Raw genomic sequence first — 26,393 nt, 5'->3', positions numbered from 1 at the left:
GATACGCAGAGTGCAATAAACTACGAGAACAGGTTATTAAATACTTTAATCAAACAAAAAAACACAATTTGGGGTTACAGGTTTTAAAACATTTTCCAGTTAACATTAATGTTACCCCTCATCTTCAGCTAGCTGTGGTTTAATCTGACTTAACACTGCAAGGTTGTAGCCTATCCGCGCGTTGCGCATGTGTCTCCTCCGCCACACGTCACCAGCTGCTTTTAACTCCTTTTGTTCTGAGACAGACAGACAGACAGACAGACAGACAGACCTGCAACTTCCTTACCAACAGTGAGTTGAACAGTGGATTGCTTGTGTAATTCATTAATGAAACAGGTGTAGTCTCCTTCGTCAGATGGTGTCACTCCGGTCAGTTTGAGGAACACGTTCTTCACTTCATCCTGGAAGAGGGAAGTTCTTTCCTCGTAGGAAGGATCCTTATCATCAAGTTCTTCTCCCCTGCCCCTCCGGAAATACACATGTTGATCATCTGTTCGGTCAGTTCGGAACCACTCTACAGTCAAGTTAGCAACATCAGTGGTGATACCAACATCACATAGCAGAACAGCATCCTCTCCAACAGATGATTTCACTGTCAGACATTTACCTGATAAGATAAGATAAGATATAAACATTGTTTGCTTGGTGCGGTGAACAAACAGGCTATATGAACAGGAGCACATTTTGAAGAATTATAAATAGCAGCTGTAGATGGGAAATGAGTCAATATTTGTTGACCACATGACAGATTTATGCAAAATTAATTCAATGTTCAAAAATAAACTGCCAAATGACCTTAGGTTTGTTAATTCATTTACCTCCTGTGTAGCAGAGCAACAGAACTGAAACTAGCAGAAGACGTGACGAATGTCTCTGATGGTAGATCGCCATCTTCATATCTAGGAACAGAAAGAAAGAAAGAATGAAGCTTAAATAAAACCAATAAATAGGCTAGATAAGACATGTGATTTAAAACATGTAAGAAAGCAGCGGTTTGGACATTCTCTTGATATGTATATACAGTATTTCATTTGTATATACTGTATGTCAGAGTGCCAAAGGCTTTCCTTTTTTCAGTTCAGTTCAGGGCGCGAAGGGGGCGTGGCTATAGCACAGAGGCATCTGGTTATGACATGGAGAAACAGAATTCAGTAGGCCAAGAGCTTCCGCACTGTAGTTTTAAATTCCTAATTCTGTTTAGAACCACACCAACGAAAATCGGGAACCGGGTCATATAATACCCATTTCTAAGTTTCGTGTAACCATTTCTAAATAGTATTTATAAATCAATAAATAGTATTTAGAAAACAGACGTATTAATACGTTCTTTCTTCTTTCTGTAGTACTGCAAGCGAGCCCCTGTGGGGCCCATGCAGGCTATGTGTGGGCAGTGAGGGCTATGCCAAGCCCGCACCAAACCTGCACAGGCCCATCGCGGGTTTGCCCAGGTGATGCCCACAGCTGTGGTCTCACCGTGGGCTTGCTGTGGGCAGCCCACACTTGGGGCTGAGCTGGGGCTTGCCCATAGTGGGCCAGTGTGGGTCTGTCCGTTCAGGGCCAAGAGCAGATTTGTACCTTTGGGCCCCATGCGTTTTTAGTGTGGGCACAGCCCATATTACATTCCCACATCATTTGCCGCTCTTTTCTTGAGCTTGGAACTATTTTTTTCTAGAACACAGCATATCCCTCCACTTTCTACAACATTGCACTGTGTAGACTAGAGCCTGGAGCCTCATATCACTCCACCTGTCTGTCTGAATCAACATGCAGCCACTCATCCTAGTCTTCTAAGGTGAGTTTTTAATTATTAATAATTATGTTTAAAAGCAAATATTTGTTATAGTTTAAGTGTGATGTTGTGTTGGGGTTGTATTTGAGTACATTTAGCAAATTCAGATATCATTTCAGTAGAATAGTATAGGCTAATGTTTAGCTAATGTTGTGGCTAAAAGTTAGCTGCTAGCAGCTGCTATGCTAACTTTATTTGACATCAGCACTCACACACACACACACACACACACACACACACACACACACACACACAGTGTGAGAAAGAGCACAAATAAAATGAAAACTTAGACAGAGGTCTTTAACAGGGGGTCCGCGACCCCTAGGGGGTCCGCGGAGGTACTGCAGGGGTCCGCGACCCCTAGGGGTCCACGGAGGTACTGCAGGGGTCCGCGACCCTTAGGGGGTCCACGGAGGTACTGCAGGGGTCCGCGAAATTGTAGCTTGATTACACAATTAGATTTTTTTTTATTTTTATTTTATTTTTTTCAAAAATGTCAATTTTTCTTTAAATATTTTTTTTTACATATTTTCCATATTTATGTTTAAAATAAATCATGATTCTATCGATTTTGAATAGCTTGTATACATGATTATTGTGCAATTGACAGATTGTTGATAGTATTGACATTGGTTCTCAGTTCATAAGGTGTTTATAAATGGCCACCCTTGTACCTTGTACATGTATGTTTGAATTAAAAGCATGAATATATTAATCTATCTATTATTGTAATTGCTTAGTATTGAATGCACAATAACATGGTATGTTTATATGAATCACAATTTTATAGGCCTACATAATTATACAATATTTGTATATAAAACATTTAAGAAACGTTGAAGACCCCTGCCTTAGCTTATTGTTGATATATTGACAAAATGCACATGGTCTGAATGCATGGATATAATGCTTGACATTTGAGAGCCACTGTTGTAGATCCTTCAATGCTCAACATCCATCATTTGTGCACAGGGAGTCTTATTTGACCACCGCCTGTATGTGAGAGACTGCATTGTTGACCACCTTGAGTCGTCCGCCCGTCCGTCTGTCTGTCTGGTGTCCAAAATGTCAGCAGGTAAGATTGGTATAGCCTCGATCTAGGCACTCTAACCTCATATACATTGGCTATTTGAAAATGGGCTTGTAGATCGGCTCTTTTAAAACAAACGCTTGAAAAACAAGAACGAAATGACAAAAGTCATATTCTACCAGGTGCTGTGTGTGTGTGTGTGTGTGTGTGTGTGTGTGTGTGTGTGTGTGTGTGTGTGTGTGTGATTGTTTTCATAGACCTGATTACTTGTTTTTCGGATTGCTTGTTTCTATCGCCAAACCTGGCAACATTGAATCTGCGACGCTAAACGCTAATAATGTTTTTTATATAAGTGGTGGAAACATTTTTTGACACCACACGGGTCTTCCCAACAATAGCGGAGATTGAAGTCAGTGTGAACATGGCCAAATAATAACTTAAAGGACGACTTCACCGCTTTTCAACCTATCTTCATATAATTGGTCCTCACTAATACTCATGATGAAATGGTAAAACATTTTTCTACTCGGTCTGTGTCTCATAGGAGGGCTGTGGACAGTCCAGAAACCCGTCTACCAGTGACATCATCGTTAGGCATGATTTTTTTTTCCAACAAGATTTCACATTTTGTATTTAGATTTTTATTAACACGAGAACAATGGCTTCTTTTATTGCATTGCAACTTTCCAGGAATAGAAAGCCTGCAGTTTCTATTAGCTTGGATTTGCCATTGATGATGTCACTGGTAGACGGGACTCTGAACTGTCCACAGCTCTCCTCTGAGACACAGACCGAGTAGAAAACATTTGTACCATTTTATCATGAGTATTAGTGAGGATCAATTATATGAAGAAAGGTTGAAAAGCGGTGAAGTCGTCCTTTAATAGCCAAACTAGGTCTAATGAAGCACGCTAGCATTTAGGCTAACCCTCCTGCATGAGGCTGCAGTAAAACTTGCACTGTCTGTCTGCAAGTGTGAATGAGGGGAGCGGAGCACGGTTACTGCGGGGGGCGGGCCGTCTGCCCATTCGTGTTGCCATTGGCTTAAAGGAGTGAAGGACAGCCAGGACAGCCAATGACAAATAGGTGTCACTTAGGCGTCGCTTAGGTGTCGCTTGATGACGATGTCCCAGCCTGTCTGCACTCAGGCGCTCTTCGAGCACCTGGTAAAAAAATAGAAGGATTTGGACCCTTTTTTTAAGTTAAACAACACAGCCCAGCCCCATAACCCCCATAACTCCATAGGCTTGCAGCCTAATTCATACATTGACATTAGGGTTGCCAACATCCAGAACTGGAGAAACGGGACACATGCACGCGCGCTGCCCCCCGTGCCCGTTTTTTTCGGGTTTCCCGCGGATAAAGTTACTTTTTTTTGTTACTTTATTTCGGTTTTAGGGTTAGGGTTAGGGTTGGGAACAGGCTGACATGCCACACAAACAAAGATGCCGTTCCCACCGGAGAAAATCTCACACACACACACACACACACAAGCACTCGTGCGAGCACTGTGCCTGCCCTGTCAACTGAGCGGTCCTAGCGCCCATCTCATAAAGCACACAAACATGCAGCCAGACACTGCAGTGTGCGCAAACAGAAATATATTTTTTATTTTTCCCTTTACACCGGAGTCCGGGACAAACAAAGTCCCGTACGGGACACGCCCCTTTTGGCTCAAATACGGGGCGTCCCGGCTAATACGGGACTGTTGGCAACCCTAATTGACATGATGGTGTATTGAAATTAGTTTGGGCAGATAGGCTATTTCTCAGTAGAATTTGTAAGAATTCCTAACTGAAAGAAATGCCATTTCTATAGAGCACCGAAGTCCTGACGTCACTGCCAGTAGAGGGCGCATTCCGCAGGTTCATGGCTTTACTTTTTGTATTGATATCTTCATTGGGGAATCTTAGATCGCTTCATATAAGAACTGTGTTCCAAAAATAAACACACCTCCCTGGTGTTTTTACTCATATATGAAGCATCGACTGAAGGTGTAAATGTACACATTTACCCAAAGAGTAACACAATATAAACACTAGAAACGAGTCAAACAACCCAAATACTACATTTCCCATGAACGCGGCTGCTGTGGGGACAGTGATTTCAGACCCGGAAGTAGTAGTTCTTAAGACTTTTAAGGCAGAATTAAAGGTAGGGTAAGTGATATTTTTTGGTTAAAACAAAAAGTATTTTGTTAAAAGGTTAAATCACTATATTCTGATAGTAATCATTGCTATAGAGTGTTTGTTCAGTAACAGGAGTCTCCCCGTCTCTCCAGCTCTTTAATAAACAGAAAATACATTTTTCGGTAGGTGTCAAAATCTCAGCCAATCAGGAGAAAGTACCCATTTTTAAGCTTCATTTTTATAGTGTTCCAGTTCCATTTTTTTCTGCTCATTTCTTATTGTCATCACTTCAAATTTCACTTGTTTAATCTGTATCCTGATTGAGTTCTCTATCCTGATTGAAAAAAAAAAGGAAATTAAACTAAAACTGAAACGAAAATGTATTTTGTGTTTAATAAAGAGCTGGAGAGACAAGGAGACTCCTTTTACTGAACAAACACTATATCAATGAGTACTGGTATTTAACACTTATTTTAACCAAATAAAATCCCTTACCCTACCTTTAATTCCATTTTCGCCAGAAACAGGCTGTATCAAATATGAATGAATATCATAAACGATGCAGTGCCACCCCCCTGACAAAAACGCCAGTGTGGTGTGTTTATGTTTGGAACACAGTTCTTATATGACGTGATCTAAGATTCCCAAATTGGGATTTCAACACAAAAAATAAAGCCACGAACCCTGGAACAGCGCCCTCTACTGGCCCTCTACTGGCAGTGACGTCAGACTTCGGTGCTCTATTAAACAAAATTGTAAAGACGTTTTCACACCTGGTTACGTTTGACTACACAGCCATTTGAAGAAAGATAATTTATTGGACTGTAAATATAATAGCAACACAGTGCATGCATACAGTACAGATGAGTGATTTACATTTGACAAACGGCTATTGATGTCGCACTGTAGTTAAATTAAATAGTTGTAATGTGATGCATTTGTATGTGATTTTTATTATGGTCCAAAGGTGCAGTATGACAGGAGATGCAGTCGACCCTAAAGTATTTTCATATTTTCTTATATGTCCCTCTTTGAAAAATATGTTTGGACACCCGCTGACATACACCATCATTTGCCCACAGGGAGTGTGAGCCACCTTCCACCTGCAAGCTGTCCTTCACCTGTGGCCGTACCCCCTGCTGTGAGACGCTCTCTATCAGCAGCAGGTATGTTTGATAACACCAATAGATACATAGGGAGATCATGGACAGGAATGCCCACACACGTCACATCTGGATTTAGCACGGTTTATGTATGTTTATGTCTGCAAACAAAGTGTTAGATTTTTTCAGGACTACCATAATGTTGAATGAATCACTTGGAGTAGCTTCCCACACAACACGCTTTAACAGGTAACCTGAGAATGGCAGCTTCCATTGTAAAATCTGTAGTTAACAAGTAACCCAAATGGACTATTTGTGTCTATTGGATTATACTAGTTAAATTAACAGAGGGTTTACATGTTGTATAACGAAGTAGGGCTTTCATTTACAAAAACAAAACAAAAAAAAGATTGAAGGATGTTGATACAAGGTTTCTGCCCGACAGCAACGAATAAGAAATTGCTTCCTACACAAATTATTGTTTCATATAAGCCTATTTGTTTTTATGTTTCAGAGGCTGTAAGAAAGTAACGCATTCATCCAAGTCCTCAGGATTCCGATGTTGAGAAGGAGATTAGGGTGTGGCTACGTAATTCAAGTGACAGAGCGTGTGGACAAAAGGAGCCCTATCACATTCTGCCAGCTAGAAGTGAGGCCCCAGTGGAAGAGTAAGCTTTGACAATGAATACTTAGGTAAAAGTATAAATATGTTAGAGTGTGTGAAACACACACACACACACACACACACACACACACACACACACACACACACGCACAGTGCTTGCACATACAGTGTACATACAATGTTACAGCCTTATTCAAAAATGTTACTCAACATTCTCCAGACTATACCCCATAATGACAAAATAAAATAGATGTTTAAGATGTTATGGCAAATGTATAAAACATAATCACACCCAGTGTGAAGTGAGCAGTGATATTAATGAGTTATACATTTCATCATGCATCTCGGTAGCCAATCACAGCACGTCCTGAGAAGTGACGTCCTTACATTTTTTACATTATTATTAATTTCATCATGCGTCTCGCTAGCCAATCACAGCACTTCACACTGGGTGTGAAGATGATTAGCCTATGGGCGTGTTTTCCACAGCATGGCGTCACAGCGAAAGACACATTTTCACGACGGAAAGAAAAACTTTCACCACGGATGGGTCCTAAACCCTCTTATAGGAGCGGTTGCACCGCTCAAAAAAAAAAATCACATGTGCATAAGTATTCTTTTTTTCTTTCTTCCTTTGCTATGATACTCAAAGTTGAGCTGAGGTGCATCTTGTTTGCACTGATCATCCTTGAGATGTTTCTATAACTTGATTGGAGTCTGCCTATGGTAAATAAAATTGATATGACACACGAAAGGCACACACATGTCTCTATCAGGTCCCACAGTTAACTGTGCATGTCGGAAAATAATCAAAAACATATGTTTTTATTTTGTCATTATGGGGTATAGTGTGGAGAATTTTGAGTAAAACAATTAATTTCATCATTTTTTGAATCTCAAGGCACTGTATGTATATATGTATGTACACGCACACGCGTGCGCACACACACACACACACACACATAAAATATGTATTTTTATTTATTTCTTGAGTCTGAAATAAAGATTGAATTGAATTGAATTATTTGTATGTTACTTGAAATTAATAGCAGGTGAACAGAGAGGTGCAGCATGCCTATCCAGTATATGTTCAGTGACCACTGGTGTAATCTGTTTTATAGTTGATTCATAATATGCCCACTTTGCTAAGTCTACCAATGTAGCCTAACCTGAAAAAAAAAAGCCAAGTCTGCCTTGGGCCATGTTATCTGCTGAGATGTTGGTGAAGTATGCTACATTGTAACTGCACTGATGGAGTGGAATTGTGATACATTGCCATCCATAGTGGGGGTAGTGTTGTAAAATTGTAAAAAATGTCCCCTTTAAGAGGAGTCTGTGACAATAGGATTTGGTTGGGGTGAGAGAAGGATGCTGGGAGAGAGATGGGTTATTGTATGTTGTATGTATTGTGTATTATGTATGTATGTATGTATGTTGTATGCATTTGTCTATTGTATAAGTTGAGGAAGTGAAGTGAACTTGAAATGTGTTTGATGTTGCTGGAGTTATAATAAACTAACAGTGCCTGAAGAAAAGACCATTCAATGAACTACTATTGTACTTTTTTTTTTACAATACAGATCTTAGTTTAGTACATTTTAGATGAATAGAATATAGTTATTTTGAGGTTATAGTTTAATGGGGCTTCCTGAGGGCTAAGTGAGGGCTGCTTATTCATAGCCCCAAGTGGGCCAATGCGGGGCCACTGTAGGCATGTGAGGGCTAAGTGAGGGCTTAGTGAGGGCTGCCCATGCAGGGCCAGCACTTAGGGGCCCACACTTTGCCAATGAGCAAGCCCCCTGGGGCCCTGTGTGGGCAGCCCACGGTGGGCCCTTAAGCCAGCCCTAAGTGGCCCCTTACGGGCCCAGTGCAGGCTTGCTTGCAGGGAGAGCTAATTTACAGACTCGTAGGCCTACTTTCCCCCTCAAAGGCAAAGATGGTGCTGGAACATGGCTATGTCACAAGTAGGCGTATTTACACCAAGGACACGGCTAAAATACACTTTTTGGACACAAAAGACAGGTCTACTTACCAGAAAAAAGGTTAAGGCACGTACGTCCGTCGTCGCGTCGTGTCCGTGTCGCGTTGGGTCTCTTTCTCTCTCTCTCTCTTTCGATATTCAAGCCCAGCCCTGGCCAATAAAAAAAGATCTGCCCCTGGCAAGCCAAGCAGCCTCCCACTGTCCCACATGAGCTCTCAGCTAACCCTCGCGTCACCAGTCTTTCCACCTCGGCCTCAGCTCACAGCACCACACACCTCCGCTTTACTTGACTGCGGTCACGCTGGCCGCTCTTCAGAGAGAGTCGGTCGCACCAGCCGTGCTTCAAAAATGATTGCGCAGCTACGTGGCTTTTTACGTTTAGGCGAACTGATGGTGCGTTCAATGAAATCGTAAATCCCAGTTACTTCAATATATACATGTAAAAATGTAATAAAACAAACTAAAAACATTGTTTGTGTCTAATGTTCTCGTCTGTGATTATTACCGAAATGTTTTACTGCACAAATTATGAATAATAAAATATTGTAATATTATAGAATCCCATACAGTTTCATGTATTTTTTGGGAAATCATAAAAAAATCTAAAAACATAGTTATCACCCAGCAACTAAATGTTATTGTGCCCATGTGTGTCCTTTACAATATGTGATTATTACCAATATATTTTACTGTACCGATTATTAATAATAAAATATTGAAATATTACAGAATCCCATCCATTTCAATTTAATCTTTCAAAAAATCATAAAAAATTCTAAAAACATAGTTATCACCCAACAACTATACATTAATGTGCCCCATGGTCTCTTGTAAAGCTGTGATGATTATCAATATGTTTTACAGCAGCAAGTATTAATAATAAATTATTGAAATATTACAGAATCCCATCCGTTTCAATGTAATCTTTAGAAAAATCATAACAAATCCAAAAACATAGTTATCACCCAACAACTATATATTAATGTTCCCCATGGTCTCTTGTACACCTGTGATGATTATCAATTTGTTTTACAGTAGCATATATTAATAATAAATTATTGAAATATTACAGAATCCCATCCATTACAATGTAATCTTTAGAAAAATCATAAAAAATCCAAATAATATAGTTATCGCCCAACAACTATATATTAATGTTCCCCATGGTCTCTCGTACACCTGTGATGATCATCAATATGTTTTACAGCAGCAATTATTAATAATAAATTATTGAAATATTACAGAATCCCATCCGTTTCAATGTAATCTTTAGAAAAATCATAACAAATCCAAAAAACATAGTTATCACCCAACAACTATATATTAATGTGCCCCTAGGTCTCTTGTACACCTGTGATGATTATCAATATGTTTTACAGCAGCAATTATTAATAATAAATTATTGAAATATTACAGAATCCCATCCGTTTCAATGTAATCTTTAGAAAAATCCAAAAAAATCCAAAAAACATAGTTATCACCCAACAACTATATATTAATGTTCCCCATGGTCTCTCGTACACCTGTGATGATTATCAATATGTTTTACAGCAGCAATTATTAATAATAAATTATTGAAATATTACAGAATCCCATCCGTTTCAATGTAATCTTTAGAAAAATCATAACAAATCCAAAAAACATAGTTATCACCCAACAACTACATATTAATGTGCCCCTAGGTCTCTTGTACACCTGTGATGATTATCAATATGTTTTACAGCAGCAATTATTAATAATAAATTATTGAAATATTACAGAATCCCATCTGTTTCAATGTGATCTTTAGAAAAATCATAACAAATCCAAAAAACATAGTTATCACCCAACAACTATATATTAATGTGCCCCTAGGTCTCTTGTACACCTGTGATGATTATCAATATGTTTTACAGCAGCATTTATTAATAATAAATTATTGAAATATTACAGAATCCCATCCATTTCAATGTAATCTTTAGAAAAATCATAAAAAAATCCAAAAAACATAGTTATCGCCCAACAACTATATATTAATGTGCCCCATGGTCTCTTGTACACCTGTGATCATTACCAATATGTTTTACAGCAGCATTTATTAATAATAAAGTATTGAAATATTACAGAATCCCATCCATTTCAATGTAATCTTTAGAAAAATCATAAAAAAATCCAAAAAACATAGTTATCGCCCAACAACTATATATTAATGTGCCCCATGGTCTCTTGTACACCTGTGATCATTACCAATATGTTTTACAGTAGCAATTATTAATAATAAAATATTGAAATATTACAGAATCCCCATCGATTTCAATGTAATCTTTCAAAAAATCTTAAAAAATTCAAAAAACATAGTTATCACCCAACAACTATATATTAATGTGCCCCATGGTCTCTTGTAAAGCTGTGATGATTATCAATATGTTTTACAGCAGCAATTATTAATAATACATTATTGAAATATTACAGAATCCCATCCGTTTCAATGTAATCTTTAGAAAAATCATAACAAATCCAAAAAACATAGTTATCACCCAACAACTATATATTAATGTTCCCCATGGTCTCATGTACACCTGTGATGATTATCAATATGTTTTACAGCAGCATTTATTAAGAATAAATTATTGAAATGTTACAGAATCCCATCCATTTCAATGTAATCTTTAGAAAAATCATAAAAAATCTAAAAAACATAGTTATCGCCCAACAACTATATATTAATGTTCCCCATGGTATCTCGTACACCTGTGATGATTATCAATATGTTTTACAGCAGCAATTATTAATAATAAATTATTGAAATATTACAGAATCCCATCCGTTTCAATGTAATCTTTAGAAAAATCATAAGAAATCCAAAAAACATAGTTATCACCCAACAACTATATATTAATGTGCCCCTAGGTCTCTTGTACACCTGTGATGATTATCAATATGTTTTACAGCAGCAATTATTAATAATAAATTATTGAAATATTACAGAATCCCATCCATTTCAATGTAATCTTTAGAAAAATCATAAGAAATTCAAAAAACATAGTTATCACCCAACAACTATATATTAATGTGCCCCTAGGTCTCTTGTACACCTGTGATGATTATCAATATGTTTTACAGCAGCATTTATTAATAATAAATTATTGAAATATTACAGAATCCCATCCATTTCAATGTAATCTTTAGAAAAATCATAAAAAAATCCAAAAAACATAGTTATCGCCCAACAACTATATATTAATGTGCCCCATGGTCTCTTGTACACCTGTGATCATTACCAATATGTTTTACAGTAGCAATTATTAATAATAAATATTGAAATATTACAGAATCCCATCCTTTTCAATGTAATTCTTTAAAAAATCATAAACATTTCAAAAAACGTAGTTATCACCCAACAACTATATATTAATGTGCCCCATGGTCTCCTGAACACCTGTGATGATTATCAATATGTTTTACAGCAGCAATTATTAATAATAAATTATTGAAACATTACAGAATCCCATCCATTTCAATGTCATTTTTCAAAAATTATAGCGTAGCTTTAAGCAACTGCTTACTATGGGATATCATCGCCCCCTGGCGATCGCACAGAGCAACAACAGGACTCACGGAACTCCAACGTCCATTGGATAAGGGCCGTATGACGCAAACCGGAAACCGGTAGTGGTATAAATACCACTGCGTCACATGAGCTCTTCTTCCACTCTGCCAACGCGAAGCACACGGAGCCAACGAAGGCTAGCAGCCTAGCCTTTTGTTCGTCTTGTGTCTCGACGGAAGAGGGAAAAGATGGAGGCACCTTGTCACTGCGCGTTCCGAGGATGCGGTTTCCTGGTCGCTGCGGACGACGACCACTGCCTCTGCATCTCCTGCCTTGGCCCGAGCCATGGCTGGCTCGCTTGCGAGCGGGGTCAGGACAAAGGCGGCTGCGGGCCATGCGGGATGTTCTCCGAGGCCCAGCTAGATCGGCGCCTGCAAAGGGCCATGGACCTAGCGGCCTCGACAAGCGGCGGTGCTAGCCCCGAAGCTCCCCCAGCAAAGGCACCGAGGAAGCTCGCACTAGCCCGGGGGCCTTGGGCCCTCCGCTCCACTCGGCCCCACGCGCCAGTGGAGCCATCAGCAAGGTCCGGGATGAGCAGGCCTCGAGGGCCGCTCCCTCATCCCCCGACCGAGAGGTCGCTGCCGAGGCTGTCGGGCCTCCCATCCTTCTCCCCCACCACCTCCATCGCCGCATGGGGAGACACTGCCACGGAATGCAGCGACTCGGACGGCGAGGACGAGGAATTCATCGTGGTGGTGGACGAGGAGGAGGGTGTAGGCCCAACATGGCTCTCACAGCCGACTTAGAGAGACTACAGTGGCTCGAGCTCGCCTCTGGTTGCAAGGCCATCTTGACCTCGGGTCTGAAAAGCCTCTCGCTCAAACCGGACAACCTCTTCGACACCGCTGCCGACTGGATCATCAAGACCAAGGCGGCGGAGAAGCAGCTCGAGGAGACAACCACAGGCCTCCTCTCAACCCCCGTAACCCCTGCTGTGGCCAGGCCTCAACAGCAAGGGGCTGCGGGCGGCAGACGCACCTCTGGACGTCAGCGTGGTGCATCCAGGGCGTCCTCCACCAGAGCTAGTTCCTGGGAGCGACCCGATAGCTCTCTTGGTTTCCAGGACGTAAGGCGTAAGGACGACAAGAAAGCTGGGTAAGTACTACACCGGGGCAAGGTTCCGAGACTACGTCTGGAGAGCCCGTGCGCGCGCTCTCTGACGAGACCGACATTAGCCCAGCTAGCGCTACCGAGCAATGCTACAGGGCGGATGTCTACGGTGTGTGGGATTCCCCGTCTACGTCACGGGCTTTCCCCACCGTCGATCGGTCAGAGCCCGACGTGGCAGGTGACGTCAGCAGCCCCCACCATCCCCACGAACCCTCTCGCTCGATGCTTTTCCGAATGGAAAGCATGCAAACCGAATCCTTGGGTGCTGCGCACCATGTTAACAGGATACAGGTTGCAATTTTCGAGCAAACCTCCACTATCGGGCAAGATAGTGTTCTCCCACGCGTCGGGCCAAGCGGCCATAACGCTGAGGGAAGAGGTTTCAGCTCTCCTGAGCAAGGGTGCAATCAGTGATTTATCTCCGAATCAGAACCGACTGGGTTATTATTCTGAGTTTTTCCTGGTGAAAAGAAGAGGGGGGGGGGGCGTAAGACCTATTCTGAACCTGAAGGGTTTGAACAGAATTCTGAAGGTTTTTATATTAAACTTCGTATGCTCACAACAGCGACGCTGTTGAAGACGATACGAAAAAGCAATTGGTGGACGGGTATCGATATCAAGGATACCTATCTTTACGTCCCAATCTAACCGCCGCACCACAAAGTCCCTGCGCTTCGTTTACGAAGGCGAGACGTGCGAGCATGCGGTACTCCCGTCCGGCATGTCACTAAGCCACAGGGTTTTTTTCGTGACTGTGCACGGAGGCGGCGATAGCCCCGCTGCGGCAGCAGGGTCTGCGTCTGGCGACATATGTAGACAACTGGCTGCTGGCAGCGGACTCCAGGGTGGAGGTGGCACGGCACACGGAGGTGGCCATTACGCACCTGCAGTCCCTGGGCTTCACAATCGACGCTCAGGAGTGCGCTCTGATTCTTCCCAGCTAGCCACCTTCGTGGGAATTTTGGATTCCACCACGATGGTTGCACTCCTGTCTCAGGACAGGACGGCGAGCTCTTTGACATGTGTGCGCTCCCTGCGCCTGGGGCGCCGGGTCATGTGCAGGACATGCATGCAAGCCGCGGGGTCTCATGGCTTCGGCCATACGCCTGACCCGGTTAGGCAGATTCCACGAGAGACCTTTCCAACAATGGATGCGGTCTCTGAGGATACCGCAGACCATGGGCTCACGGAAAGTGGTAGTGACATCACAGTTTGTGTCGTCACTCGAACCATGAACACACACGGCCTTCCTATCCAGAGGGGTCAGGATACGGGTAGGCACAGTAGTGTCCTGGAAGGTGATTACCATGGACGCCAGCTTCTCAGGTGAGGATACCTGGAGTTGCTGGGAGTCTTCCTCGCTCTCGAGGGTTTCAAGAGCCACATCGTGGGGTGCCATGTCCTGGTCAGAACGGAGAATGTCACAACGATGTGTTCTGCCTACAAACAAGGAGGCTTGGGGTCTCTTGTTTTGGTCAGATTAGCGCGCGTGCTGACGCCTTGGAGCGTACAACATTCGGCTTCACTACATGCCACTCATGTACCGGGCCTCCTGAGACAGCGGTGCAGACCGGTTGTCCAAAACCAGGGCTCCGGTAAGGGGACTGGCCACTATGCCCGAGGACGTTAGGCCTGATCTGGGCCCGGTTCGGCCGGGCCCAAGTCGGCCTGGTGGCTCCAAGAAGAACGCGGAGTGCTCACGGTTCTTCTCGATCGATCACCTTGGGAGTAGACGCCTTGGCACACGGGTTGGCCGGGCATGCTACTCTGCAAAATGCGTCTCCACCCCTAGACCTGATTCGTCCAACACTGGAAAGGATCAGGATCCAGGGCGGAGTGGTCCTGCTGGTGGTACCAGCGTGGGGCTCTTGGAGGTCGGAGATCACTCCCCTCCTCTGTGATGAGCCATGGCCTCTCCCCCGGTTCAGGAACCTCCTGAGACAGGGTGGGGACAAGGTGTTCCACGAGGACCCCCAGGGACTAGACCTGTGGGTTTACCCCGTGAAGAGTCGAGTCTGGGCCCGCAAGGGCTGCCCCCCTGACGTGGTGGCCACCTTTTAGGGGGCGAGAGCAGAATCCACCGGAGGTCGGTACGATATCTGGTGGAATATGTCCGAAACATGGTGCCTGGAGTAGTCACCTCCGGTGATTGCTTTTCAGGCACCCGGGAGAAGCGTTCTGATCTACCTGCTGGGCAGGCTGGACCACGACTTGGCCTTCTCCACCTTGAAGCCTCAAAACGGTGCAGGCGCTCTCGGTGAGTGGGGCTGCATGTTGTTTTCGGACGACGGCTGGAGGGTTTTGTTGAAACCCAACTTGGCCTTTGTGTCCCACACCGGCGCAGTTGCGGGGACTGGGGGCTTTTCATCCTCCGCCGTTCTTTTCGGCAAAGGATGAACGGTTACTTTGTCTCTGTCCAGTGAGGGCTCTGTAGCTCTACTGTTAGAGGACAGCTATGGGCCGTAGGTCGTCTCAGCCTTTCGTCGCCTTTGGCCGAGGTCAGAGGTAGGCGATGGCTAAACCGACCCTGTCCAGATGGATTGTGGAGGCGATTCGGTTGGCGTACGAGAGTAGAGGGGTCCCTATTCCACTGGGACTGAGGGCCCTCTCTGCTCGGAGCGTAGCTGCATCTTGGGCCCTTTACAAAGGGGTGTTGATGCAGGTGATCTGCTCCGCGGCTGACTGGTCATCTCCCTCGACCTTTGCATCTTCTTACAGCCTTGACGTGGCGGCATCTACGATGGCGCGTACAGTCTTGGGTGTGGGAGCTGACTCCGGGTAGAAGAGTCTGGATATGCCTTGGGGCATGTCTTTTCTCCTTGTGTGAGTGCAGCAGCCGGGTTCCGACGGGGTCTGCGAGGCGTGCTCTCTCTCCACGTCACGGTTTAATTGGTCTTTTCTCAACCTTTTTGCACCTTTCTTACTGGTGGGGGAGTGTAAACTTGCCTTGGGGCATGTTTCTTCTCCCTGTAACTTTGCAGTGGCCAGTTTCATGGTAGGGAATGCAAGGGGTGCCCGGGGGCATGCTTCTCTTCCTACCTGGCTGGCCTTCCTTGCCCTCCTGGGACCGGCTAGGCATGGTCCAGGGAGGAGGAGGCCTTGGTTTCTCTGTCATTGGTTGGATAATCTAGATTTTATCCAGTATTGGTGACGGACAGGATTTATGTCCGTCAAGGTTTTGCCTTTTCAGTCCTGCGCGTCCCGACCCGAGGGGTCTGGGGTGCCTGTAGGTCAGGGTCCTGCCGGGGGCAGGTCCTGAGGCCTTGGGCAAGCGTGTGGGTAAGGGTTGTCACAACTGGGGGCTCCCCTGGGGGACGTGTATGTGTCCCATAGTAAGCAGTTGCTTAAAGCTACGCTATAATAACTATGTTTTTTGAATCTTTTATGATTTTTTTGAAAAATTACATTGAAATGGATGGGATTCTGTAATATTTCAATAATTTATTATTAATACTTGCTACTGTAAAACATATATTGGTAATCATCACAGGTGTACGAGATACCATGGGGAACATTAATATATAGTTGTTGGGCGATAACTATGTTTTTTTGGATTTGTTATGATTTTTCTAAAGATTACATTGAAACGGATGGGATTCTGTAATATTTCAATAATTTATTATTAATAATTGCTGCTGTAAAACATATTGATAATCATCACAGGTGTACGAGAGACCATGGGGAACATTAATATATAGTTGTTGGGTGATAACTATGTTTTTTGGATTTGTTATGATTTTTCTAAAGATTACATTGAAACGGATGGGATTCTGTAATATTTCAATAATGTATTATTAATAATTGCTGCTGTAAAACATATTGATAATCATCACTGGTGTACGAGAGACCATGGGGAACATTAATATATAGTTGTTGGGCGATAACTATGTTTTTTGGATTTGTTATGATTTTTCTAAAGATTACATTGAAACGGATGGGATTCTGTAATATTTCAATAATGTATTATTAATAGTTGCTGCTGTAAAACATATTGATAATCATCACAGCTTTACAAGAGACCATGGGGCACATTAATATATAGTTGTTGGGTGATGACTATGTTTTTTGAATTTTTTATGACTTTTTTGAAAGATTACATTGAAATCGATGGGGATTCTGTAATATTTCAATATTTTATTATTAATAATTGCTACTGTAAAACATATTGGTAATGATCACAGGTGTACAAGAGACCATGGGGCACATTAATATATAGTTGTTGGGCGATAACTATGTTTTTTGGATTTCTTATGATTTTTCTAAAGATTACATTGAAACGGATGGGATTCTGTAATATTTCAATAATGTATTATTAATACTTGCTGCTGTAAAACATATTGATAATCATCATAGCTTTACAAGAGACCATGGGGCACATTAATATATAGTTGTTGGGTGATAACTATGTTTTTTGAATTTTTTATGATTTTTTGAAAGATTACATTGAAACGGATGGGATTCTGTAATATTTCAATCATTTATTATTAATAATTGCTACTGTAAAACATATTGATAATCATCACAGGTGTACGAGAGACCATGGGGAACATTAATATATAGTTGTTGGGTGATAACTATGTTTTTTGTTTTTTTTTCCCGATTTTTCTAAAGATTACATTGAAACGGATGGGATTCTGTAATATTTCAATAATTTATTATTAATAATTGCTGCTGTAAAACATATTGATAATCATCACAGGTGTACAAGAGACCATGGGGCACATTAATATATAGTTGTTGGGTGATAACTATGTTTTTTGGATTTCTTATGATTTTTCTAAAGATTACATTGAAACGGATGGGATTCTGTAATATTTCAATAATTTATTATTAATAAATGCTGCTGTAAAACATATTGATAATCATCACAGGTGTACGAGAGACCATGGGGAACATTAATATATAGTTGTTGGGCGATAACTATGTTTTTTGGTTTTTTTTTATTATTTTTCTAAAGATTACATTGTAATGGATGGGATTTTGTAATATTTCAATCATTTATTATTAATAATTGCTACTTTAAAACATATTGATAATCATCACAGGTGTACAAGAGACCATGGGGCACATTAATATATAGTTGTTGGGCGATAACTATGTTTTTTGGATTTGTTATGATTTTTCTAAAGATTACATTGAAACGGATGGGATTCTGTAATATTTCAATAATGTATTATTAATACTTGCTGCTGTAAAACATATTGATAATCATCACAGCTTTACAAGAGACCATGGGGCACATTAATATATAGTTGTTGGGTGATAACTATGTTTTTTGAATTTTTTATGATTTTTTGAAAGATTACATTGAAATCGACTGGGATTCTGTAATATTTCAATATTTTATTATTAATAATTGCTACTTTAAAACATATTGGTAATGATCACAAGTGTACAAGAGACCATGGGGCACATTAATATATAGTTGTTGGGCGATAACTATGTTTTTTGGATTTCTTATGATTTTTCTAAAGATTACATTGAAATGGATGGGATTCTGTAATATTTCAATAATTTATTATTAATAATTGCTGCTGTAAAACATATTGATAATCATCACAGGTGTACGAGAGACCATGGGGAACATTAATATATAGTTGTTGGGCGATAACTATGTTTTTTGGATTTGTTATGATTTTTCTAAAGATTACATTGAAACGGATGGGATTCTGTAATATTTCAATAATTTATTATGAATAATTGCTGCATCACAGGTGTACGAGAGACCATGGGGAACATTAATATATAGTTGTTGGGCGATAACTATGTTTTTTGGATTTGTTATGATTTTTCTAAAGATTACATTGAAACGGATGGGATTCTGTAATATTTCAATAATTTATTATTAATAATTGCTGCTGTAAAACATATTGATAATCATCACAGGTGTACGAGAGACCATGGGGAACATTAATATATAGTTGTTGGGCGATAACTATGTTTTTTGGATTTTTTTCGATTTTTCTAAAGATTACATTGAAATGGATGGGATTCTGTAATATTTCAATAATTCATTATTAATAATTGCTGCTTTAAAGCATATTGATAATCATCACAGGTGTACAAGAGACCATGGGGAACATTAATATATAGTTGTTGGGTGATAACTATGTTTTTTGGATTTGTTATGATTTTTCTAAAGATTACATTGAAACGGATGGGATTTTGTAATATTTCAATAATGTATTATTAATACTTGCTGCTGTAAAACATATTGGTAATAATCACATATTGTAAAGGACACACATGGGCACAATAACATTTAGTTGCTGGGTGATAACTATGTTTTTAGATTTTTTTATGATTTCCCAAAAAATACTTTAAACTGTATGGGATTCTGTAATATTACAATATTTTATTATTAATAATTTGTGCAGTAAAACATTTCGGTAATAATCACAGACGAGAACATTAGACACAAACTATGTTTTTAGTTTGTTTTATTACATTTTTACATGTATATATTGAAGTAACTGGGATTTACGATTTCATTGAACGCACCATCAGTTCACCTAACCGCAAAAAGCCACGTAGCTGCGCAATCATTTTTGAAGCACGGCTGGTGCGACCGACTCTCTCTGAAAAGGCGACCAGCAAGCTGGCAACCCCCCAAAACTAGGGACGTGCTCCGAACCACTTCCACATCCCCACTACTTTTTAAAACGCCCACGAATTCCAAGGGGAAGCGCGCTTTGCCTACCGACTCCGAGCTGGCTCAATAAAACTGACTTGCAAATAAAATATACTTACGTTCTTAAGTCACTTGACCATTAACAAAATTCTCCGACCTCCGATCGTTCCCCAATGATTTTGAATAGGGAATCCCCAGCACTGACGTCACTCGCGGATTCCCCATTTCCCACCCCCCTGCTGCCACCAAGGGTAGGTGCAAACCTGATGGAAAAAGGCAGTGCACTGTGCACGCACATCCGTGGCGCAGGTGCAAGACAAACAAAGTGTCATACAAAAGAAATAGAGTCTGTACAGTGCACACTGGAGATGTTGCAAAAAAGCTCCGCTTGGTATTTTATTGCTCGTCAACGTTTCGGCCATATATAGTGGAAAAGGGCATACACGCACACGTTTATAGGGTAGGCTACCACTATGCAATGATAGGCTCACCCCAATAGGGTAAGCGAGGTCACAGTCAACTCAACAGGAGGTTGGCTAATGCATAAAGTAAAAATGATATCTAGAAATAAACAGTGTGCACCCATCCCAGGATCCAAAATAGCAATAAACAAATATACATTTAAAGTTTCCCAAGACTAATACATTTAAATATAAATATATATAACAGGTACTCAAAACAGATATATTAATATCTCATCAAAGGCTGCTTTACCAAATCATTTTAAATATAAGCTAAAAACCCATTTGATGAATCAAATTTAACAACTCCCAGAGACATCCACTCTTACACCCACCCCCACACACTCTCACCTCTTTTATCTATTGTTGTATTTGTGTTTTTGTATATTTGTATGTATGTTGCCAAATAATTTATTTTTGTTTTTTATTACTTTGTATTTCTTTCTTGTATTTCTTAAGTGAGGTGAGATTAACCTTATAAACCCGAAAGGGTTTTCTAAATCTCACCTGCACATCCCAACACAATATCATGCTGTTGTTAAAAATGTGTTGTTTTTAAATGTGCAAATAAAAATAAAAATAATAATAAAACAATTTAAAAAAGTCACTCCATTGATCCATGGCAGGTGTTTTTCTCTCACAGTTCTAAAGCCTTTTCAACTGCAATGAAAAAAGAAAGTCTCATAATTTTCTCTTGGAAAACAAACAAAACAACGTCAGCTCTAAAAGCGTACTCTATTACAAGTGTCGTGAAGGTGTATGGAAACACTAATAGACAGAAAACAAGTAAAAAGGAAAAAAGATTGTATAACGGAACAAGAGAACAACTGAATCAGACCAGAGCTCAAGATAAACCTGAAAATGATCCGCAATTGCAATTATCCACAAAACCATGTCCTATACTGCTGCACCAGGAGGATGGAAATCCTGTCACCAGTACCCTATTATATGGAAGACCACAAAAAGAAAGGAGAAAGTAAGTCACTGCACCAAATACACATTATATAGGGCCTACTAGGCAATAGCAAATATTAGACATTAAGAATGTTAAAAGCAATAAGGGGTAAAAACCCAAATAAAAACAGAAGAGGGGAACCCAAAGAATAAACAGGCCTAAAAAGGGGGTTACAAAAATGGCCTGATATCAAAGGATAAAGACCTCTTTCACTGTATCCAAAGTGGAAATCCAAAAGTGGAAATCTAATAAAATAAATCCAATCCAATCCAATCCAATCCAATAGGTGCAAACCTGAACCTGCTTGTTTACCAAAAGCGACCTAAACTCCAACAATCGAGCTTTGTAGCTTCCCAAATTTCCATTTAAAGGACAACTTTGTTTTTTTACAACCAAGGTTTATATTTTAGCTTGTAATTAAAGTAAATAAATGATGAGTGTAATTTTTTTTTCTTTTACTGCTTTCTATAGTTTTAGCATTTTTTGCGATATTTTTTACAGTGGGCGGGGGCATTCTGTCCGGTGGCTAAATATGCCTTTTTTACACAATAAAAAAGGTCCGGCTGTCTGTGATGGCCAGATTTGAGTTATTGGGGGCTAGAAGAGCTACTGTAAATAATAATAAAGAAAACGCTGGGTTGTTGTGTTAAAAAAATACATATTTAGCCACCGGACAGAATGCCCCCGCCCACTGTAAAAACACTGTAAAAAAGATTGTGAAAATTGCTAAAACTATGGAAAGCAGTAAATGTAAAATTTTTAACACTCATCTTTTATTTACTTTAATTACAATCTAAAACATAAACATTGGTTGTAAAAAAACAAAGTTGTCCTTTAAGACGAGCCCCCATTTGTTATGCTCCGGCCTGGCTCGGCCGACACGGAGGTATGCCAAAAAAATAAGTGCTTTTTATTAACAAATGATTTGAAATGATTCAAAGATAAAGCAACTGATTTCAACTGAACATAATTACAGGCAACATAAACAAAAGGTGCTCTTTGGTGTGGCCGCTCCAGTGGCCTGAGGAGGACTGAAGAGAAAAATAATTGCAGAGCAGGTATTTTATAGTGCCGGAGGAGACAATGGAGTTTTAAGTTACAATGGGTTTAGGAAGAGGATGTGTCTGATAAAATATGGAACCATGCAACTTTCGTCTGGCATGAAACACAAAAGCCAAAGTACGTTAAAATGACCCCAGAAGTGTTTTAAAGTACAATACCGCTTTAAAATTCAAAACTGCTACGTACAGCAGAAGAATATAGAAACCTAGATACCTCATTGGCCTCTGCAGTTCGTTGGAGAAACTGGTATCGCGGCCGTCATTTTAGCGTAGGCAAACTGAGACTTAAAATGACTACTGGCCAATCACAGTGCTCACAGCGCGTTGACTACTGGCCAATCACAGTGCGTCTTTTCCGGGACTAGTCAGTGCAATGGTTCTCAACCAGTGGTCTGGGGACCACCAGTGGTCCTTGAGGGGGTGCCAGGTGGTCCCCAGCTAAATGATGGAGAGTTGATAACCAAATGGGAATACAAGAAGACTCACCCCAAGACAAACTCACCTCAACTGAAAAAGGAATACTCACCCCGGGGGTAGGAACACTCACCCCGGGGGGTGGGTAAACTCACCCCAGGACCTGAGAAAACTCACCCCGGAACACTCACCCCGGGGGTAGGAAAACTCACCCCGGGGGTAGGAAAACTCACCCCAGAAAAACTCAATGGTGTAAAGTACAGTGAGTTTTTGTTTTGTGGGTGGGTTTAACCTTTCCCCTCTACACCAAGTCTGTATGTTTAAAAAAGGCACATCTACCGGCTTGTGAGCTTTCCTTTTTCACAGAATGCTTTCATAATGAGACACGTTTAATCCATACTGGATTAAATTCTGTCTTTGAAGGTATAGAATTACCAAATTATGTTGTTCAATGATATTTTTGTGTTTAAAATATTGTCATCATTGTCCATGTAGACAGGAGGCAAGATTATATTGATTTCAGCAGAAAAGCCCAAAACTTGTAGAAACACTGCTCTAAATATCAGGTTTACACATAAGCTACAAGTTGACACATAGCAAATGACCATGCTATTTGCATTCCTTGTTCACTTTTCTGATGAAATCTACCTTGTATTTAAAGCATTCTGTGAAAATGGAAAGCTCACATTATGAAAGCATTCTGTGAAAATGGAAAGCTCACAAGCCGGTAGATCTACCTTTTTTTAAACATTGGGGTGAGTTTTCCACAAAGTTGGGGTGAGTCTTCCGAGGTGAGTTTTCTCAGGTCATGGGGTGAGTGTTCCTACCCCCGAAAATCTTGGGGGTGAGTTTTCCTACCTCTGGGGTGAGTCTTCCGGGGTGAGTATTCCTACCTCTGGGGTGAGTTGGTTTTGAGGTGAGTCTTCTTGATACCCCAAATGGACCCTTATAGATTTTTAAATCTTGAGTATAACATTTCACACTCTCAAGAGTCAAATTGTTAAACATCTGCATTACTTACTATGCAGGTACACAATTAGAGAATGTAAAGAATTGTTATTTTGACAGCAATCGAACGATAACAACATATTCTAAGTTTTTGGGTGTGAGAGGCTAAAGCTCATCAAACGGTGTTCCGTGGCTCAAATGCCGAATAAATAATGGACCTTGATATTAAAAAGGTTGAAAACCACTGTTCTAATGCATTTATGTCCATTGAAGCAGACGGTCTCTCCACAATTAAAATCATCACAACTCCCTGAATTTTCAACCTATTTTCAAGCAGTTAAGTTTGTCACAAATGCGAGACATGGAGTTATGGATCCAGTAGGCGTAGGCCTATATTTGGTTACATCTAAATTGCATATTTTCATACCAAAATACTTTCAAGTAACAGTAATAGTCACACAATATTTTGTCTCCATTCACTGACAGACTACATGAAATATGCTGGCCACATTGCAGAATTGCCTTTATCCAACATCCTTAATGTTAGCTATTCAGGTCAGAACAGAGCTATCAACTTTGAAAGACCATGTCTCTAGGAATCTGTTTAAACTGCAGTAAAAGACGATTTATTATTACACAAATACAGAGTGTGGAGTTTGCCAAGTTCCAACTAACTGGATGCTGCACAGCTGATGCCTTTTTAAGGGTTAAGAGCTGGGTTACAAAAAGACCCGCCCCCACCTGGCTCTGATTGGCCTACCGAACGCCCCCTTCTGTGACACACACGGAAGCTTCAGGGAAGCTTTCCTACGCTACAATGGCGTCCGAGATACCAATGCCTCAGAGCCGAAGGAGGCGTGTACCTTTATATGTCTATGCAGCAGAAGGCCGACAGCGTTGGAGATCCCTGACTTCCCAAGCATCCACCATGACACCCCTACGGCCACCTAGGCTATGGGATGAGTGAGTGAGTGAGTGAGTGAGTGAGTGGCACTTTTCATTTTTTTCCACTGATGCAGAATTCAACTCCTTTGTTACCATAGCAATGTTTAAATGTTGTTTCTATACCACTAAAATACACTTCCACTGAACCACAACACGTGTGTGTGTGTGTGTGTGTGTGTGTGTGTGTGTGTGTGTGTGTGTGTGTGTGTGTGTGTGTGTGTGTGTCAGATAAAAAAAAAAGCCATCATCTTGCATAGAACTCTTCCTGTCTTCCTCTCTCAAACATCTGCACCTGTAAAAATAATAAAACAATAAAAGAACGGGACCGCATTGACACAAATGATGTATGTGGTGAATACTCGTCAGTCAACGCATCCCCAACAATAAGACACTGCTCTGACTTGTTTTACGTTGCTATGGAAGCAGAAGATTGTATGCTAATAAAATATTGACTGACTGACTTGAACTTGACTGTGAACATTGTGACTGACCTGTGTGTTTCTTCACAGTAGAGTAGATGTCTGGTCCTGTAGAACTCTGACCTGTGTGTTTCTTCACAGTAGAGTAGATGTCTGGTCCTGTAGAAGTCTGGCCTGGAAACAAACACAATAGAACACTTGATACCAGAATGTCAACAGTTTCAGCTCAGGTTGTACTGTCAGGAATCACTTTAGAACTGTGTGTGTGTGTGTGTGTGTGTGTGTGTGTGTGTGTGTGTGTGTGTGTGTGTGTGTGTGTGTGTGTGTGTGTGTGTGTGTGTGTGTGTGTGTGTGTGTGTGTGTGTGACAGGGTCGAAAACGGGGTCTTATTATTATTATTATTATTTTTCTGTTATTTATTTGTGCATGTATTTCCATATATTAATTTGTTTAAAGCATGTATTATAATGACTTGTGTATATTATTTTCATGTTTTTCCCCTGGTCCCCTGCCCTAAGCCATCACAACCTGACATTGACTGTCACTCGGGCGTGGTCCCCACGGCCCAATCCTACAGGAGATTATGTCACCAACAGCCAATAGGAGGTGAGCTGGGCGCGGTGTCCCTGGCATGATCAGGAGCCCGGATCATTCAAAAAGAGACAGCGGAGAAGCAGGTTGTGTGTAGGAACCGGTGCGTAAACAAGGTAAAGCGACCAGTGTATCGAGTTGGTAAAGGAAACTGGGAGAGCGCTCACACAACAAAGACGGACAGAGAGACAGTGGCTCCGGTGTGACTCCATGCAACGAGGAAACCTTGTGAGAATCCAGAGTGTGCAGAGGGAAAGGAGGGACGAGAACGAGACAGCCTTTAAATCAACAGCATCCTAATCTTCAGAGCAGAGCGGGACCTGGAGCGAGCCAAGTGACGACGAGGTGGCTACAGTGTTGCACGCGCAACCCAACAAGTAGGGGACCTGCCTTCGTTGTAAGTACTGGCCTAAGCAACACTAGCCGTATACCTACCGAGTCAGAACCCTCGCAGTATATTATCTGGGAACGGATGAACTGCTCCTTGTCTCTGTCATTTCAGATCGATGATGTTGAGGTAGATGAAAACCGAACATTCCCTGCCTGGTCCCCTTTCTACAGAAATCCCCAGTATTGCACTTTAACCAGTTCTATGTGTCCTTCTCTTGTAAG

At 41.1% G+C, this 26,393-nt stretch overlaps 1 protein-coding gene across 1 annotated transcript in view; it reads right to left on the bottom strand.

Moving 5' to 3' along the window:
• Window positions 1-320: 320 nt before the first annotated feature.
• The window catches only part of tomm70a (translocase of outer mitochondrial membrane 70 homolog A), a 115,207-nt gene continuing 89,134 nt past the window's right edge, over window positions 321-26,393 (bottom strand). The window contains exons 12-13 of the mRNA XM_084066761.1: window positions 819-899; window positions 321-607 (exon numbers count right to left, since the gene is read on the bottom strand). Coding sequence (XP_083922887.1) covers window positions 604-607; window positions 819-899 — 85 coding nt within the window. The 3' untranslated portion in view covers window positions 321-603. The remainder of the gene's footprint in view (window positions 608-818; window positions 900-26,393) is intronic.

The sequence above is a fragment of the Gymnoscopelus microlampas genome (genome assembly GCF_963454915.1).
Source record: "Gymnoscopelus microlampas genome assembly, chromosome: 9".
NCBI classification, from domain to species: Eukaryota; Metazoa; Chordata; class Actinopteri; order Myctophiformes; family Myctophidae; genus Gymnoscopelus; species Gymnoscopelus microlampas.
The sequence above is the reverse complement of the archived record's forward strand: the minus strand, read 5'-3'. Positions and strand labels throughout refer to the sequence as shown.